The sequence below is a fragment of the Peromyscus eremicus genome, chromosome 7, assembly GCF_949786415.1.
Source record: "Peromyscus eremicus chromosome 7, PerEre_H2_v1, whole genome shotgun sequence".
Taxonomy (NCBI): Eukaryota; Metazoa; Chordata; class Mammalia; order Rodentia; family Cricetidae; genus Peromyscus; species Peromyscus eremicus.
The window spans coordinates 54,383,636-54,402,600 of NC_081422.1; the positions used below are offsets into that span (position 1 = coordinate 54,383,636).

Consider the following 18,965-nt stretch of genomic DNA (forward strand, 5'->3'; position numbering starts at 1 on the left):
TTTAGAAACAGTCTTGTAAACTTAGGAACATCTTTCATCTGCATGTACAGAAAAGGAACCAGGCTGATAGAGCAGCTTATCTTAAGGACTTATCTACAGCAAGTGACCATGTTGGAATTTAATCCTGTGTCTTCTGAATCCATAATTTAAAGTACTGCCTGTTTTTCTTCACTCTTCTGCCTATAGGTGATGTTCTTTGCAGTAGATTTTCCTACTCCTGTCCACAGTGAGGACTTAGTTATTTAAACTGATAGTGAGTTGAACACTTATTAGTGTAAGCTTAATTCCAGAATAACTGCAAGGGCTTATTACCCTTTGGTTTCATTCTCAATTTAACACTTTTTATCATTGTTAGCAGAAAATAGCTCTTTTTGAACGAGATTTAGATACAAAGGTTGTTTTTGTATGACTAAGAACCACAATGGTTTTTCTCAGGAACTAATCAGTGAGAAATGAATTAGTATGAAAATAACAGGAAATGGCTGATAAAACTCAGGCAGTAAATTCTGACTGTCATACTGTCTACTCCAGTTTATGGGCATTTGTCAGGTTTGGCTCTTGAACTGTGCAACAGAACAAATGTAAATCTATATCCTAATAGTAAGATAAGGTATTATCTAATACCTTATCTAATCAATAACCTTAGGAAATTTATAAGCAAAACAGGATGAAGATGTTTCCATTACATTTCCCTGCCTTCTCATCTCTAAAAATGACTTAAAGTCTGCCTTGCTTTTAGAAAATATCTTTTAGGGCTTTCCCCTTGGGCTTCTAAAGCATTGGTGCTCAGGAGTGAGGTATATGGGCTACTCTATAAGACAATTACAAAAATGGAAAGTAAGCACCTAGAAACTTCTGTAGCAGTTTGATTCTTCCCCATCAAAAGGTGATCTTTTACATTTGTGTTCACAACAGATTTAGAAAATACAGACAACACTATTCCTTTATGGTTAGAAGTGACAATTCCAAACATAGAATTAGATTGTGGAAGATACATAATAGTTTAAGAAACATGAAGGCTTCTTTTAGTAGGTTTACTTTGTGAATTACTTGAATCTTTTTGCATGTTTTGGCTTTGTTATCTAACCATTGTCTCTAAATAGATGCTGAAAGTGTAAACCTAGATGACTATAACATACATGTTATTGCAAGTGTATTCAAACAATGGCTTCGTGATTTGCCCAATCCACTCATGACCTTTGAACTCTATGAGGAATTTCTTCGAGCTATGGGTAAGCACAAGCTTCTTGGGTTTAAAGGAAAGGCCTACCCTTGATAAACCAACACCATCTGTTGTATTCATTATTAAGTCCTCCTATAGTAGTGTAGTCTTTATGGGTCCTAAATTAAGCTTGTGGCAGTCAATACAAAACTGCCAGCGTAGTTACCTATTCAAATGTTGACTTTTTAATAGATTCTTCTAAGTTTCTGAGTAAGCCACTTTGTTGCTTCTCAAAAAAATAACTGAAAGATGTGGATTATAAAAACAGTAAAATATCAAGTAGAAGATTTTAGAGTGGGTTAACATTCACTTGTGAATCTAAGCAAGAACTGTGTCTGCAGTGCAGCTAGCTGTCTGTTTTATACCAAATGGGCTCTGTGCTTTAAATGTATCATATATTAGTAAAGGTCTGCCTAGAGGTATGTCGGACCTGAGGGTTTATAATTACATAGAACAGTTGGTTAATTTCAATGAGAAACATGTCTGTCACATAATGGCTGAAATACTAGAATACCTGTGCTCTTACTATCATCAAGGGCTGCTGGAGGACAAACTAAACTTTGGGAATTCAAATATAGGAAGCCAAGTAGCTGGGAGCTATAGTTCTGCCTCCCTAAGCTGGAACCATCATTCTCTGCTGTAGAATTTCCATCCAGGAGGAAGATAAAGCATGTATCAGGGATATTCCTTGTAACTTGCTATTCTTACCATTTTTTTAGGCCTTCAGGAGAGAAAGGAGACAATCCGTGGTGTGTACTCTGTAATTGATCAGCTCTCCCGAACTCATCTCAATACACTGGAACGCCTTATCTTTCATCTAGTAAGGTAACTTAACAGTTTCTTCAGAATTTCTTTCCTTTTCCCCCCTCCTCCCAAGACATGGTCTCACTATGTATCTTGGAACTCACTATGTAGATCAGGCTGGCCTTGAACTCACAGAGACCTTTCTGCCTCTGCCTCACAAGTGCCTGGCCTTTTCTGGGGAAAGGGGTCAAGATTCCATTCAGTTGAAGAACTTGAATAGATACAGTCAGTGCCTTGCCTGGGAATGTAGTTCAGAGGTAGAATGCTTACCTAGCATGCACAGGATCTTCAGTGTGCTCCTTACCAATGTTTATAAAACAACACCCCCGACTCCCGATGAAACACCTTTCTGCCTTTCTAAACTTTGTAACTTAAATAGGAGTTAGGGTTCCTTCAAGCAGAAATTCGCTAAGCAGAGTGACTGTTGGTCATTTAGCAGCTCCCACCTCACGGTAGCACCAAGTAACATAGCCATTTTGACACCTGAACTAGAAAAGAGTTTGTGTCTGTGGACATCTACTTTGTGGAAGCTGGATTTAGATTGTACTCAGGAATTGAAAGACTAGAGCATTCAGGAGTAGGTATCTTTCCATATGTGTAAATATTAGAAGGGGTTGGGAGTGCAACCCTTTCTCTGGTCAGATGTGTAAGATGTTTGGAAATGCCTTAGAACTTCTACTGTAGGTGTTGGAGAGAGGGCTCAGTGGTTAAGAGCACTGTCTGCTCCTCCAGAGAACCTGGGTTCAATTCCCAGCACCCACATGGCAGCTCACAACTGTCTGTTCCTCCAGTTCCAGGGGATCTGACACTGTCACACAAGCATACATGAGGCAAAACACCAATGCACATAAAATACAAATAAATCATATTTAAAAAATAATAATAACACCACAACTTCAACTCAGCATTCTGCAGACATGTTCATGATGTTGGCTTTAAGCAGCAGGTCACAAACTTCCCTTGACATGCTGTATGTTGACTTATGACTGTTTCAGGGAGTAGTGAAAGTATTTTCCAGGTAAACTTAGGTAGGTATCCACACAGTACTATGGGGTTGATGGCATACTGTTTCTTGTCCTTATCTTCCCACTATTATTTTATTTTTATCTCCTTTTCACTTGTGTTGGTTTTGCTTTATTCCTTAGGATTGCTCTACAGGAAGACACTAATCGAATGTCTGCTAATGCTCTGGCCATTGTGTTTGCACCTTGCATTCTCCGTTGCCCTGACACTACTGACCCACTACAAAGTGTACAAGATATCAGTAAGACTACCACGTAAGGCCACCCACATCCCCTCTCCAGGATCTTAGTTGGTGTAGTTGTTTTTATCCAGATACCATACACAGCGAATGAGTTCATATGTTCTGGTGCCTTTAAGCATATTCTTGGTAGTCTACGGTTTGCTTCAGTTTAGAATTACTTAGTGTTTTTTGTTTTGTTTTGTTTTGTTTTTGTTTTTTTTGGTTTTTCGAGACAGGGTTTCTCTGTGTAGCTTTGCACCTTTTCCTGAACTCACTTGGTAGCCCAGGCTGGCCTCAAACTCACAAAGATCCGCCTGGCTCTGCCTCCCGAGTGCTGGGATTAAAGGCGTGCACCACCACCGCCCAGCTACTTACAGTTTTTAACTGGATTTCTCTTTTGTCAATTATTTATATCTCCATGTAAAGCATGTCGTCTAATCATGATCTTAAGACCCAGAATCTCTTTGGTTATAATACTTCGGTATTCCCACATTTCACCTTGACCTTTTTTCTTAAGCCTCTTTTTTTTTTTTTTTTTTCCTAAATCTGACTGCAGTGTAATTTTTGGAAAATTTGAGGGCTTGAGTCCCATCCTTAGAGTTGTCTGATTTATTAATTGATCGGGATTATAGCCTGGGTGTTAGAATTTGTAACTATTTTCAGGTGGTTTCTAAAATGCACAAAAGTTGTCAACCACTATTCTGAATCCTCTTTTCTCTGAGCTCATAAAATAAAGGATGCTTCCTTCGTCCTTCAGCTGTCTAGGACATTCAGTTAAAAGAAGTCTAGGGATACCACACTTCATTTGATTTACTTCTGCTTGTAACAGTTTTTTCTTTCTTCCTGTTTTAGCTGTGTGGAGCTGATTGTTGTAGAACAAATGAATAAATATAAGGCCCGTCTCAAAGATATAAGTAGCCTGGAATTTGCTGAAAATAAAGCAAAGACCAGACTATCACTGATTCGTAGATCAATGGTAAGATGCAAAACATGGAACCATGGTGAAGGGGGGGGGGGGGAGCTTTCTGTGATTTTTGAGTATTTGTGACATGAATTATGCACAGAAGGAACTTTTCAGAAGAAACACAGGTGCTATGAATATCTGATGATCTTTTAAGTTATTTTAGCTATATGTACAGAATATATAATTAAATGTGCAGAATTTTTTAAATATTTTGAATAAAAAGTTGGTGGATTATAACCTTCACTGTTTACCTTACCAATGTCCATGTCATGAAAACTTAACTTTACCCTAACTTTTTCTCTACATCTTTCCACTATCTTCCTACTCTCAACCATATCATTTTTGGTGGTCCTTCCAAGATTCCTGACAGTAGAGAACTTAATCATTTGGAATTGAATATGAACTAAAGTGCTTTCTATGATCAGATAAAGATTTAGGGATTTATTGTTGGGTTTTGAGATGAGCTAATTAGTGATAATTTTTTTTTCATTTATTGACTTTTGTATTTAGTGTCTTCTGTTGTAACCAGTCACCAATAATTATGTAGATAATTCCAGTTACCATTAACTAAGAATCAGTAGGATCTTAGGTTCTGGTAAAACAACTGATGCCCTAAGGTTTAACTTTTGCCTACTTGTTACCCTTCTTTCAGTTGTAAAATAACATTGTAGCAGCACTCACTTCAGATCGCCAGCAAATTTCTCAAAGCAGCAGCTCCCCGGTTTTCATATTTTTCTAGGGCTCCCACAGTGCTTCTTCCATGTCATTATAGTTTGTATTTATATTGGCATTGAAACAACTCTGCTTCTTCCTTTCCTATTTCAGCGTCCTTGCACAGAACAAATGTTCAATAGAGGGTAGGGTTACTGGAAGAACTCTACTTTTCCCAGGCATTAAATGAAGCTCATTGTCTTAGGATTTCCATGACTGTGATAAAACACCATGACCATAAGCAACTTAGAGGGGGAGTGTTATTTCAGTTTAGAGTTTGTAGTCCATCATTCCAGGAAGTTAGGGGAGAAGCCTGAAGACAGAGACTGTGGGAAGAGGGCTGCCTACAGGCCATCCCCTTGTGGCTTGCTCAGCTTGCTTTCTTATATATACCACCCAGAACTGCCTGTGCAGGAGTGATACTGGCTGCAATGAGCTAGACCCTTCCACGTAATCTTCAACCCAGAAAATGCACCACAGGCTTGCCCACAGACCAAGCTGATGAAGGCATTTTTCTCAGTAGAGGTTCTGTCTTTGAAAATGACTCTATCTTCTGTCAAGGTGACATAAAACTAGCTAGCACACTCATCATAGGATATGACCCAAATCTCTCCCCAAGGCATTAAAAATGAAAATCCTATCTAGAAGTGAAATTTGGGCCTGAGGCTTTATATGAGTTGGTAGAATGCTTGCCTTTAAGACAAAGTTGATCCCTGGCACTGCAAACAAACAAAATCTTTTCTGTATTAAGAATTTTAGCTCAGTAGTCAGAGGTCTAATTTATTAGTACCCACCTAGGAAGGAAAGAAAAAGCTTCTTAACTGCAAAACTATATTCCAAAGCAAGTGGAAAACTGGGCATCCCCTCCTCCCCAGTACTGCAGAGAATGGATGTATTCATTCCACTGAAAGGTTTAGCCTTCTCTTTTAATGGGGCAATGACATGTACATTCTAACCTTTGCTTTCCTTTTCATGTCCTTCCTAATCCAGAAACCTGTACTAATTGCAGTTAGATTTATGAGCATTACCCGCAGTTCAGTCTCGGTATGTATTAATATTGCAATGTGTCATAGTCACTTCACATCAATGTGTCTCATTCATCCAGGAATTGTTCTGCTCTGTCAGTCATTCGTGCCTGTCTGCCTTACATGTTCAAACCCAGTTTAGGACTCACTTTTTGATCAGCCTTCACTTGCCTTTTTCTTAATCACTTTCTTTAGGTCCTTCACTCTCTCTGCGCTATGCAGGTGAACAGTGTTCATTTGAAATATACTGTTTTTCCTTGTCAGATAATCCTCCTTTAGAGTTCCTGTTTTGGTTAAGTCTTTAAAAGGTGGGGTTGAAGATACTGAGGTTCTCAGATCGATTCTGCTGTATGAACTATGTTCCTAGCAAATCCGCTTTATTATTTGAAATACCTGTTACGGTTTTCAGTATCTATCATGAGTAATGCTTATGTATCTGTTTGTAACTGTGACTCTGGTGGTATCTTCCAAGATGTAGAAATATGGCTCTCAGCTACTTAAGTGTTTGTCAGACAAGATTTTGTTGTTGCTGCCTCTCTTTATAAACAGTGTTTATGCAAAGGAGAAATGGAAAGGCAGAAAGCTAAAATACCAAGCTATGTGGGAACTAATGTCAAAATACCTGTCTCTGTGTACCATTTTACTGGGAAGCATTAACTTGCTGATCTATAAATACAGGTATCACTCACTAGTAACTGTGTAGAAATGGTCAATTCTACCATATCAGGCTTCCCTTTTCCTTGGAATATCAACCTAACAGCATATCACTATTACATTTCTTTCAAATGTTTCTGTCTCATTTAAGATAAAGTGCACTTTATATTAAAATTTCAGTCATAGACTTGGTATATCCTGTATTCTCACTTCTTTACAGACTACACCTTTATCTGGAGAGTTGTAGAGTAAACTTCCTTGCAGGGCAGACTCAACCTTTATCTGGAGGAAGAATTATAGGGTAAACAGAATTTTGCATGCTGGTCCAGTGTTCTGTGGCAGTTCTGTTTGACTGTTTTACACTGCTGTTCTGTCAGCAGTCTAACTAAAGATGAGTGGTAGCTTCAGATTTACTCTCCTGACAGTCATATTGAACCTGTCGTCTCTGTGTACATCAGTACTGTTAAGTCACTGATTCTCAACCTTCTCAATGCACCACCCCTTAATACTGTTCCTCATGTTGTGGTTACCCCAACTATAAAATTAATTTTGTTGCTACTTCATAACTGTAATTTTGCTGCTGTTATGAATTGTAATGTAAATATTTTGGGGGGGTAGAGGTTTGCCAAGGGGTAGTGACCCACAAGTTGAGAACCACTGGTTTAAGATGGGACAGTATCTTCTGTCTAAATTCTTACTGATGGCATTAACATGGTGTGGGAAGCTGTCAAATTTTCAGGGCAGTTACAAGTTTTCTAAAATTCTAATGTTTGCTTAGAACGCTTAAAGTGTTATCAGTGACAAAAATTGTCTCTTGAAAATAATAGGTTCCTTCCTTTCAAATAGGGTCAAAGTCTGTACAACATACTCCTATGTGAATAGTCATACTTTGTCAATTATCCCAGTGTTTGAAGATAAAAGCAGCTAAATCATTCAGCTTGCTAAGCAGGTAGTTGTACAAATACTGTTTTCTAGGATAACCCTCAGCATATAACAGAGGAAGGTGCTTTTTGTGTACTTGTCATTTTATCGTATATAAATAAAAACAGTGAATTTAACCCTTAAGGGTTAATAATTATTATATGACTTAACTGATGGCATGAAACTGACTAATTTTTACCTGTGAATACCTGGTATTAAAAAATGTGAAGACTGCCAGGTGGTGGTGGCACACGCCTTTAATCCCAACACTGGGGGGCAGAGCCAGGTGGATCTCTGTGAGTTCGAGGCCAGCCTGGTCTACAGAGGGAGATCCAGGACAGGCACCAAAACAACACAGAGAAACCCTGTCTCGGAAAAAAAAAAAAAAGAATGTGAAGACTAGTAGTACAGTTTTGTACCACTGCCTTGATCATGTGGAGGTGTTAACAGTGTGTTTCCACCCACTGTTGGTTTTATCTAATTAGTGTAAATGTCAGTAAGTGGAAAGGATACTATTATGAAAACAGTGTCCATATTGTACATCCTTTGGGAATACTTCCATACCCTATTGGAAACCCGTGAACTATCTTCAGAACCACTCTACCAAGACTGAAGATAGAGCTTGGTGGTAGAGTACTTGCCTCCATCATGCTTGAGGCCCTAGGTTGAGTTCTCAACTGAGAGAGAGAGAGAGACTGATTGACTCTTGTACCACAGTACTTTGGTTGGCTTACTGCACTACACAGAAAGTCTGAAGATATATGCAAACATACAGTGGCTGTATTTAAAGTCTTTACTAATTCCCATTATGGGATGAACCATAGTTACAGGTGTTAGGATATAACTTTTGAATCAGCCTCAATACCTACTACCATAGAAAGCTCATATCTCAATATCATACAAAGTGTGAACTTTATGCAAGACTACTATGCAAGGCTGGTAGACTAGAAAACCCTTGGATAAAGGACTTTTCCTTTCTTAGGAAAGAGGACACTCAGACATAGTCTGAGAATTAGGTTCCTGTTTTTGTGGCTCAATGAATGACAACAGTGATCCTTTACTTTCCTATTTGGGGTAAATTTTCTGTTAGAATTCTAAGATTTGTGCTTCCAGCTACTTATATCTAGTTCTATCCAGATGCTGCACAGTTCTTCCTCTTGATATATTCAACCTGCAAACAAACTTCAGTTCCGTGTACGTACTTTGAATCATCAGAAAATAACTTAACTCCTCATGAGGGAAGTGTCTTCCTACTCATAATCCATATTTCATCATCATTCTTTAACTATGTAGGCTTACATTGATTGACAGTATTGAGTTTGTGTCTATCTGTTATGTCTTGCTATTCCTTCTTGTGTCCTTTTTCCATTATGAACTTCATAGCAAACTCTCTTCATAGGCCATAATCATTTTAGCACTATAGTATATTTTCTATTCTTCTTCATTGTTACCTACGTAAATCTTAAGAAAAAACAGTATTATTAGGTAAACTGGAAATAACTTTCAAAAAGGTGTTGTCACTTAGAATCCTTCTCATTAAAGCATTTGGACCCCAGCATTTTTGCTAGTTTTGGAAATCAACTATAGGCTAGGCTTGTAGCATTCTAACCCAGGTCTATTAATCAGAGCTCTCTGTTTCTGATTTTTTTCCCCACTGTATACATCAGGCTGGCTTTGACTTGCAGTCCTCCTTCCTCAGTCTCCCAAGTGCAACTCCCAACTACAGGTACTGTCAACATAAGGCGATCAAAATCAAAACAGGGTACCTAAAAACAGACCAGGCATTTAAAGACTGACTGCAGCAAATACTTCCTGTTTTCTTTGTTGTTTGCCACCAAAATGTGTATCCTTAAGCACAGTGCTGTTTTGTTTTTGAAATGCATATGAATGAAGCTGTATACTATGGATTATTTTGTATCTGACATTTCAGTTAGTTTTATGTGTATAAGACTTAATCCATGACGTGTTTAGTTGTGAGTCAGCTCTCTCTTGTTGCTATATCCTGTTTGAGAATGTATATACCACAGTTAATTCAGTGTACTGTTTATGGGCAGTAGAGTTTTGTTTAGGGGAATGGGTAACATGCACTCATTTTTTTGTTAGGGTAATATATAAGGGTTGGATCATGAGATATATCTTTAACATTTTCCAAAATGACTGAACTCTAATTAGCAGTATACAGGAATTTCTGAATGGTTCATCACTTCCCCAGCACTAGTATTGTCACGTACTTTACTTCTAGCCATTATAATATACATGCCATTTCTTAAATTTGGAGTTCTGTCCTGTGACTCTAATGTGCACAAGTAGGTTCAGTTCAGCCTTCAGATGCCTTGTTTTGTGAATGCTAAATATGCTTTTCTATACTTGGGTTGTTTATCTTTTTTCTAATTCTTTCTGAATTCTGCCTATAATCCTTTGATCAGTTATTTCCATTGCAAGTATTCCATTTTTATGGTTTGATTTCCTTTTTCTTTTTTTCTTTTACTCTCTTAAAAATGATTTTCTGAGCTGATGGTGGTGGCACACACCTTTAATCCCAGCACTTGGGAGGCAGAGGCAGATAGATCTCATGAGTTTGGGTCTACAGAGTGAGTTCCAGGACAGCCAGGGCTACACAGAGAAACCCTGTCTCAAAAACAAACACACGAAGTGTTTTTCAAGCCAGGCATGGTGTCACATGTAAGTAATCCCAGCACTTAGGAGGTAGAGGTAGGATGATCACCAGGTGAAGCCCAGTCCTGCTTTCACAACATTCATAACTTTCATAACAAAAAATAAAAAATAAATAAATTGTCTTGATGGATAGAGGTTAATTTTAGTGTAATCTAGTTTTATTAGTACTTTGGGGTATGTTTAAGAATTTTTCTTAGTAAGGTTGTAATCATCTTCTCAAAGCTTCATTATTTTATCTGTATATCTAGTCTGTTTTTAGTTACCTTATTTTGACGATCATATTGACAGTACTACTACTTTTCTTAATCTGGCTTTTTTGTATTGTGTCATGTATATGAGGAATGGGTATGTTACCCACGTGTATGGAAGTCAGAGGACTTTGGGAAGTCCATTCTCTCATTGTACCTTGTTTTGAGGCAAGATCTTTCCTGTTTCTGTCATGCTGATTACTCCAGACTAGCTTCCCAAAAATTCTGTCTCTGCCTCTTACCTCACCATAGGAATGCTGAGATTCTAGATGCAAGCCACTGCATTGGCTTTTTAATGTGGGTTTAGGGAATCAAATTCAAGCTGTCAACCTTGTATAGCGAGTGCTTTTGCCCACTGAGCCACTTCACTGGCCCATTTACCTGAGCCTTCTAGTGAACTGGTTCAGTAGTTTGGGCTATTTGTGATTCATTTTGTCATATAAAGTATGAAGTCACCTGCACAAAACACCTGGGTTGTGGTTTTTTTTGTTTTTTGTTTTTTTTTTGAGATGACACTACATATGTAAGTTGCTTTTTAGAGATTTACTGTTTCATTGGTATTGATTTTCCCAACCCATGAACATGATCTTTCCATGTATATAAGTTCTCTTAAGCATTTTATTATTTTTTAATTTTTAAAAAAATATTTATTTATTTATTATATATACAGTGTTCTATCTGCACGTACCCCTACAGGCCAGAAGAGGGCACCAGGTCTCATTACAGATGGTTGTGAGCCACCATGTGGTTGCTGGGAATTGAACTCAGGGCCTCTGGTAGAACAGCCAGGGAGGGCTCTTAACCTCTGAGCCATCTCTCCAGCCTGTGTTTTATTATTTTACATGTTGAGATCTTACTTATCTTTAACTTTAGTTATCAGTGTGTAATACTTCAAAATATAATATCAATTGTATTTAAAATTTTTATTTTCTTTTTGTTGCTTGTTACATAAAATGCCCAATTTACTTTAGTGTTTTTATCTTACATTTAGTGACTTTACTGGTCACCTAATAATTGTTCTGATTATTCCTTTGGATTTCCTAGCTATATCATTTATGAATGATTGTTCTGTTTGTTCTTTTATAGTCCTTACACCTCCTCTTTGTTTTTCTAAAGGAATTAGTTACATTGAATGTTCTAATTCTAAAGGAATTCGAACATTGAATGAAACAGTGGTAGTGGTCATTCTTAGCATGTCCCACCATTGGTAAACATGATGTTTGCTATAGAATTTTTATTCTTTTTGAGACTAAGCATGTTCATTTGATTCCTGGTTTTCTGAGTTGTTATTGTGGTGTAATGTTGACTTTTATAGGTTTTTTTTTTGTTTTGTTTTTGGTGTTTGTTTGTTTGTTTGTTTGTTCAAGACAGGGTTTTTCTATATAGCCTTGACTGTCCTGGAACTCGCTCTGTAGACCAGACTTTTAGGTTTTTAATATATCCACATTGAAATATTTCATACTTTTTTGAGATGTTTAAAAATGTAGCACAGATGGGCCTAGAATTTTCAGTGATCTACCACCTCTGCCTCAGGAGCACTGGTTTTATAGGCTCAAGTTATGTGCCTGGCTTAGAGAATTGTCAATTTTATCGATGTTAAACCATCATTGATTGCCCAGGCATTGATTGCTCCTGTGATTATATGTAAAATTGTCCTAGAATGCCCTTCCCTTAAATGTACTTGTGTTTTTCGAATTTGTGTAAAAATAACTAGGCAAGGTATCGTGGCACATGCCTTTAATCCCCCAGCCTGAGGGAGGCAGAGGCAGGTGGATCTCTGTAAGTTTGAGGCTAGCCTGGTCTACATAATGAGTTCCAGGCTAACCAAGACTACATAGTGAGACCCTGCCTCAAAATAAATAAATAAACAAGCAAACAAATAAATTAGGACATAGTCCTGTAGCATGAATCCTAATTGGTCTTAATAATAAAAACCCAGAGCCAGATATTGGGGTAAATGCTGAAAGATCAGTAAAGGAGCCAGCTACTAGAGGGACTTCTTTCCTCCTTAGCATCCTCAACCTGAAAGAGCCAAGCTCCTATCTCCAGCCCACCTTATCACTTCCTCTTTCCACCCAGCCATATCACTTCCTGTTTCCTCCTCCCAAGTGCTGGGAATAAAGGCATGAGATCCCAAGTGCTGGGCAAGAGGTATGTGCCACCACTGCCTGGCCTCTAGTGGCCAGCTCTGACTCTGATCTCCAGGCAAGCTTTATTTGTTAGAGCACAAACAAAATATCACCACATAGTCCATTTTAATTCTGTGGAAGAATGTATCTGCTAGATTTTTAATAGTTTACTATGCATACTTAACCCCTTGGTGCTGACTAGAGCTTTGTCTATGTCTTTACTTCTGCTGATACTTTATTCAAATCGTTTGAAGCCATTAAGAAATGGCTATAGATATATAGACATACAAATTTGGAAATGTTATATCTTCTTCATAATTTAGCTTTTGTCACTCTAAAATATCTTTCTATTATAAATGGCACTTCTCACCCTATGCTAAGCTTTTATGTTTAGTTTCTTGTCTCTCTATGTAGTCCAGACTGTCCTGAAATTTGCTCTGTAGATCAAACTAGGCTGCCCTCAAAATCACAGAGCTTCTCCTGTCTCTGTCTTTCAAGTGCTGGGATTACAGAGTACATGACCTGCATCTTTTCATTTTTATTTTAAACTTTTTGTTTGAGACATAGTATCACTCTGTAAACCTAGCCTGGAACTCATGTATTCTAGGATAGTTTCAAACTCAGAGCCTCCCAAGTGCTAGCATTACAGATGAGCCACCACATCAGCTGCTTTCAACTGTTTTGAGTATTTTATATGTAGCCCTTAAATATCATGTTTCTGACAATTTTCCAATCTTAACAGGAGCATTTATTTGATCAGTATACATTTAATGCTGTTGATACTATATTTGGATTTAAAAAAAAAATTTTTTTTTCCCGAGACAGGGTTTCTCTGTGTAGTTTTGGTACCTGTCCTGGATCTCTGTCTATAGACCAGGCTGGCCTCCAACTCATAGAGATCCACCTGCCTCTGCCTCCCGAGTGCTGGGATTTTTTTTTATAAGTATTTTGCCTGCATGTATATTTGTGTACCACAGGCATGCTTGGTATCTGAGGAGGCCAGAAGAAGGTGTCTGATGCTCTGCAATTGGAATTACAGTGTTTGTAAGCCACCATGTGAATGCTAGAACTGAACCCAGGTCTTCTGTGAGAGCAGCCAGTGTTCTTAACCACCGAGCCATATCTCTAGCCTCTATGTTTATATTTTAGGTTGGTTTTTATTGTGCAGATTTTGTTTGTTTTGCCTGATATGTTCCTTTTTCCTTTCTGGCCTTTTTTGTTCTTTTTTATGGCCTCTCCCTTACTTGATATTATCCCATTTTAGTCTAAAGATCACATCATTAACCTATATCCTTTCAGTGTTCATTAATTGGTGCTTTTTATCATTTCCTAGATAATGTGAAAGGACTTTAATGTGTTAGTTATTGTCTCTTCATTGCTATTAGCAGATTTTCTTTCTTTCTTTTTTTTTTTCTATTTGTAGATTTTAAATACAAAACATTTTGTTTTCGGTAGTCTGTACATTGTCATTGTGTGTTTTCATTCCTGAATCTCAAACTTTTCTTTTGGGCATTTCCTCCCTGCCATTGAGAACTTTTTTTAGCTTAGATCTGCCTGGATCAAATTTTCCTTGTCTTCCCTTTCTCTACTTTATTCCTGAAGATTTCTGTTCAGTTCTAGATTGGTGGTAACGTGTTCCTTTCATAGCCTAAAAAAAATATCATTTCATTGGTGTGTGTGTGTGTGTGTGTGTGTGTGTGTGTGTGTGTGTGCGCGCGCTTTTTGTATTCGGCTTATTTTTTTCTTCCATTATTTCTGTGGAGCTTAGAAATCTAATTATTGCTATTTGTTAGCAGGGAATTTGTTTTTGTGTTTGTTTCTGACTGCTTTTAAGATTTTTTTTTTTCTTGGCTTGGGTTTTTAGTAATTTTTCTAAATACAGACCTTAACATTGATTTTTTTTAATGTCTTATGACTTAGCATATCAATGTCTACTACCTCTTCACCTCTATTCACCTAGTATTTAAACGTATTGTGGGTCTTTTTTTTTTTTTTTTACTTTTTTTTTTTTTTTTTTCTGTTTTACCATCTTCTATGAAATTTTCCTTTTGTGTTGGTTTCTCCTGGCTTGATTTTGGATATTTCTTAGAAAGACTTAACTTCCATTCTACTTAGTTCAATTATGTTTTCCCACTTGCTTGAACAGTTTATTTTTAAGTTTGTCTGATAGCCATAGTTCTTCAGAGCTTTTGTTTTCTGTTTGTTTTCATTTGCATTGTCTTATCTCCTTTTTATTTTTATTTTTGGGTTGGTTGTTTGTTTATTTTGTTTTTCAAGACAGGGTTTCTCTGTGAGCTTTGTCCTGGAACTGGCTCTGTGACCAGGCTGGCCTGGAACTCAAAGAAATCCGCCTATCTCTGCCTCCCAGTGCTGGGATTAAAGGCATGTGCCACCGCCGCCCAGCTGTCTTATCTCCTTTTATTCCTGGTTATTTTTTATTTGAAAAATGATTTGTAGAAAGTATTTGGAGGACTGGGATGACATTGCTTACCTACAAAGAATAATTTTATTTTTTGCAAGATCCTTGGGCACTAGCAGTTCATCATTTTAATCCAGTCTTCGAAGTTTAAAATTTTTGTACCAAATGTATATAGACCATTTAGATGACTTGAAGCTAGGCTATCACATCTGTAAGAACTGTGATAATTTCAGTTTACCCTTCTGTCTAGAATGCAAACCTTGGGGATCCCAGTGTTAGGCATGGAGGTTTTATGGGGCAGTAACTCATACCCTTTTATTCTGTACATCAGTTGTTGGCAAGCTTTTTCTCTGAAGGATCATGGAGTATGTAATTTTAGGTTTTGTATGCCATCTCTGCCACTGTTGAACAAAACAGCCATAGATAGTTCATAAATAATAATAATGAGTTTATTCCGATAAAGATTTGTAAACACATATATAGGCTAATGTAGCTCCTGACTATTGCTGGACTGTGCTATAGTTACCAACTATAATATGTTCAAAGTTCTGCTCAGACTCCGCCATCTCTTCTGAAACTGCAAATCACTAGTAAGTGCTGGACCTTTTTTGCCCCTTAGATACCCAGTATTTTCAAGCATGTGTTCGTTTTTTTATGTTGCTCTAATTGTCTTGGCAGGAGATTCAATCTGTTAAATCTAGTCAGCTATAACCAGAAACTAAAAGTCATATGTAAGGTAACATATTTAAAACAATAGTGAGGTTTTTCCCTCCCTCATGTCAAAAAGAGAAAATTCTTAAGAAAACATCACAATAGTGATCTCTTGTATGATATTTTTCCCTGTAAAACTTGAGTTTCAGGACATGTTTTTTTGATCTGCCCAGTGAGAGATTGTCCTTCCAAGATTAAAGCTGTTAAGCATTGTCAGAACTTCTTACAATGTTGAAAATAACATATATCTTCAATGTTAGTGTGGTAGCCACTGTCTGCCTGTGGCTCTGGGACAGCTGAAATGTGGCTCCTGTGACTACATAACTCAGTTTTAATTGACTTGAAGCTGTTTAGTGCACAGCTTGGATTAAAAGAAGCCTCTCACCTCAGCACGGCGGTTCTTAACACCCAGGGCTGGAAATGTATATCCTTGTTTCAGTGTTCTTGATAGAATTCTCCTAACCTAATTTGTTGGAGTTATGGTATCTTACTAAATATCCTATGCCTGTTCAGTCCTTTCATTCTCATGATGTGATGGAAGGACATTTGTTATCCAAAGTGATCAATGTAAAACTGACACAGGTAGTTTACTTTCTGAAATCAATTTTCTCTGCAGGGAAAGGGGCGTATGCATCGCGGAAACTATCCAAGTCCATCCTCTCCTGTTATAGTCCGATTGCCTTCCATGTCTGATGTCCCTGAAGAGACCATGACTAGTGAGACAGCCATGGAGACTGACATCACAGAACAGCAGCAAGCAGCAATGCAGCAGGAGGAGAAAGTGCTGACTGAGCAGATTGAGAACTTACAGAAGGAGAAGTAAGTGTCCAGACAAGAGGAGATAGCGGTGTCTTATGTTTCCTTCCTTCTACCCTTTATTTTTCCTCATCATTCCTTATCTCCTGTGTCAAGTGCTATGTCAGGTGGTCCAAGGGATGTGGCGTTATCAGAGACTTGTTGCCTATGCTCAAGGTGAGTGTGGAAATTCTCACCTCAGGGAAGGACATTCCATGAGATAGGAATATTGATGCTGAGCAGTGGGAATAGGAGAGTATACATACCTAGTGTATGTATGTGTCTTAGTCCATATTCAACAGGCATGAACAGTGGAGAGCCAAGATGAGGTATTACAGTCTTGACAAGTCAGAGACCAGCCTGCATAAACAGATGTGTTTTGCAAAAAGAAGAGTAAGAGTCCCTTGGCTAAGACCGAGTTCTCTCCATGCATAGGCATTAGTTGCAGTTACATAAAGGAATAATAACGTGTTATTATTTAGAAATCAGTATGACCATGGGCCCAACAACTAGATAGAATAAGGCAGCACCTGCACTAGGTTCTGGGATACTGGGTAGAGAAACCTGTTGTGATTTCAAAGAGGAAAGCTAAGAAATTCTGTTCCCTCCATCACTCTGGCAGGAGTGGGTTGACATTACCCCTTAGGAAGATGAATATCCCATGGCTCTCCCTGAAGGTACTATGTACTAGTTCTGAAATGACATGGATTACTCTTTTAAGAAATCCTAAAGGTTTCCTTGAGTCCCTATAGCTCACTTCTTAGGTTTGAGAACTTGATTCATGAAGAATTAGGAAACCTGAATGTCAGGATTGATTCTGGAATTTAGGGCAACTGAAAAGCAGCTAAGGCTCAGCTGTGGAAAAAGTGAGGCAGTAGTTACTTAACCAGGGGCTGAAAAGATGACCTACCTCAGCTCTGGTGAGCATGGTCCTAGAGAGGGATAAATAGGAAATGGTTAGGAAAGAGAAAGTGCAGAAGTATAAGCATAAATCTCAAACATGTGACTGCACATGGAAGTAGTGAGCAACTGGCAAGGCTGTATTTAAAAAGATGGTCTGTGGAGTTCAGGCTTTTCAAATAGAAGTAAGGCTGGGAAGGGTCTGACGGGAGGAGACTTGATCTAAAGAAAAAACCAGAGTCAGAGCTAGCAGATTACCAGGAATTGACAAGCTATATGATCTGTTCATTGGAAAAAGTTAATAATGCAGAGGGAAAAAAAAGTTGCAGACATAAAGATATTTTGGTACTAGATTTTGAAGTGAGTTTTTGTGAAGGTACTAATTGAAATAAATCAAGGTGTTGCTAGGACCCTAGTAAGGAAATAAGGTTAGAAGCCAAATCTTTGTAACTTAGTAAAATGAAAGGTATCACTGAAATATAGGTGTATGGTCCTGATAAATTAGAATATACTGTAGCCAGAGATAATGTAAGCCTCACAGGGCAAAAAAGTGCAGTGTTTTATTTATCCAAAGACCTTGATGTGATCAAGGTAGAAGATAAAGTCTGTGTTTAGTTAAGCTTCTATTTGTCGAGCATAATCTAAGAGCTAAAAAGAAATTTGGAGACAGTCTAGTGTGTTTTCTGGATGAAGAGGCTGAGGTCCAGAGAGAGAACAGTACTTGCTGATGTTTCATGAATGAATTTAGAATCTTGAATTTTAATTTTAGAGATTGAATTTTAGAATCTCTAGTTTTCAGTCCAGAGTTCATCTCAGAATGTTTGTTATAGCAACTTGCCTCAGCCTGTCTACCCCTAGCCTCACCATTCCTGTCATCTCCTGTTTTCATCCACCTATTACTTTGCATATAAATAAATCCTCTTCATCACCTTGGTGGGACAATAAGAAATGTCTTTGCCATTTAGCTTCTTTGCTTTCATGGAAAGTCTTCCTGTCATCTTTCTTCTGCTTCCTATCATGTTAACGATATTGTTGATTGTATCTTCTAGGGAAGAACTAACATTTGAGATGCTTATATTGGAACCTCGTGCCTCTGATGACGAAACCCTTGAGTCTGAGGCCTCTATTGGGACTGCTGATAGCTCAGAAAATTTGAATATGGATTCTGAAGGTACCATTTTTGAGAGATCTGATAAATGAATATATTACACTAGAGACACAATTTGTTTTGTAAAGAAGGAATAAGAATTCTCAAGCTGGGCTGGAGGGATGGTTCAGTGGTTAGGAACACTCACTGGATGCTCTTCAGAGGATCTGGGTTCAATTCCCAGCATCCACATGGTAGCTTACAACTGTAACTCTAGTCCCAGGAAATCTGATGCCCTTTTCTGGCCTCTGAGGGTGCCAGGCACTTGGTGCACATTCATACATGCAAGCAAAGTATCCACACACACAAAAATATATAAAAATATTTTTTAATGGTTTAAAATAAAAAAAAACCAACAATCTCCAAGCCAGGCATGGTGGCACATACCCTTAATCC

General features: G+C 37.9%; 1 protein-coding gene across 5 annotated transcripts in view; it reads left to right on the forward strand.

Annotated features, from left to right (window-relative positions):
• The window catches only part of Myo9a (myosin IXA), a 214,235-nt gene that overhangs the window by 191,815 nt on the left and 3,455 nt on the right, over positions 1 to 18,965 (forward strand). For all 5 annotated transcript variants that reach the window (XM_059268022.1, XM_059268025.1, XM_059268027.1 and 2 more), the window contains 6 exons: positions 1,104 to 1,232; positions 1,942 to 2,047; positions 3,172 to 3,303; positions 4,122 to 4,245; positions 16,344 to 16,546; positions 18,472 to 18,593. In XM_059268022.1, coding sequence (XP_059124005.1) covers positions 1,104 to 1,232; positions 1,942 to 2,047; positions 3,172 to 3,303; positions 4,122 to 4,245; positions 16,344 to 16,546; positions 18,472 to 18,593 — 816 coding nt within the window. The remainder of the gene's footprint in view (positions 1 to 1,103; positions 1,233 to 1,941; positions 2,048 to 3,171; positions 3,304 to 4,121; positions 4,246 to 16,343; positions 16,547 to 18,471; positions 18,594 to 18,965) is intronic.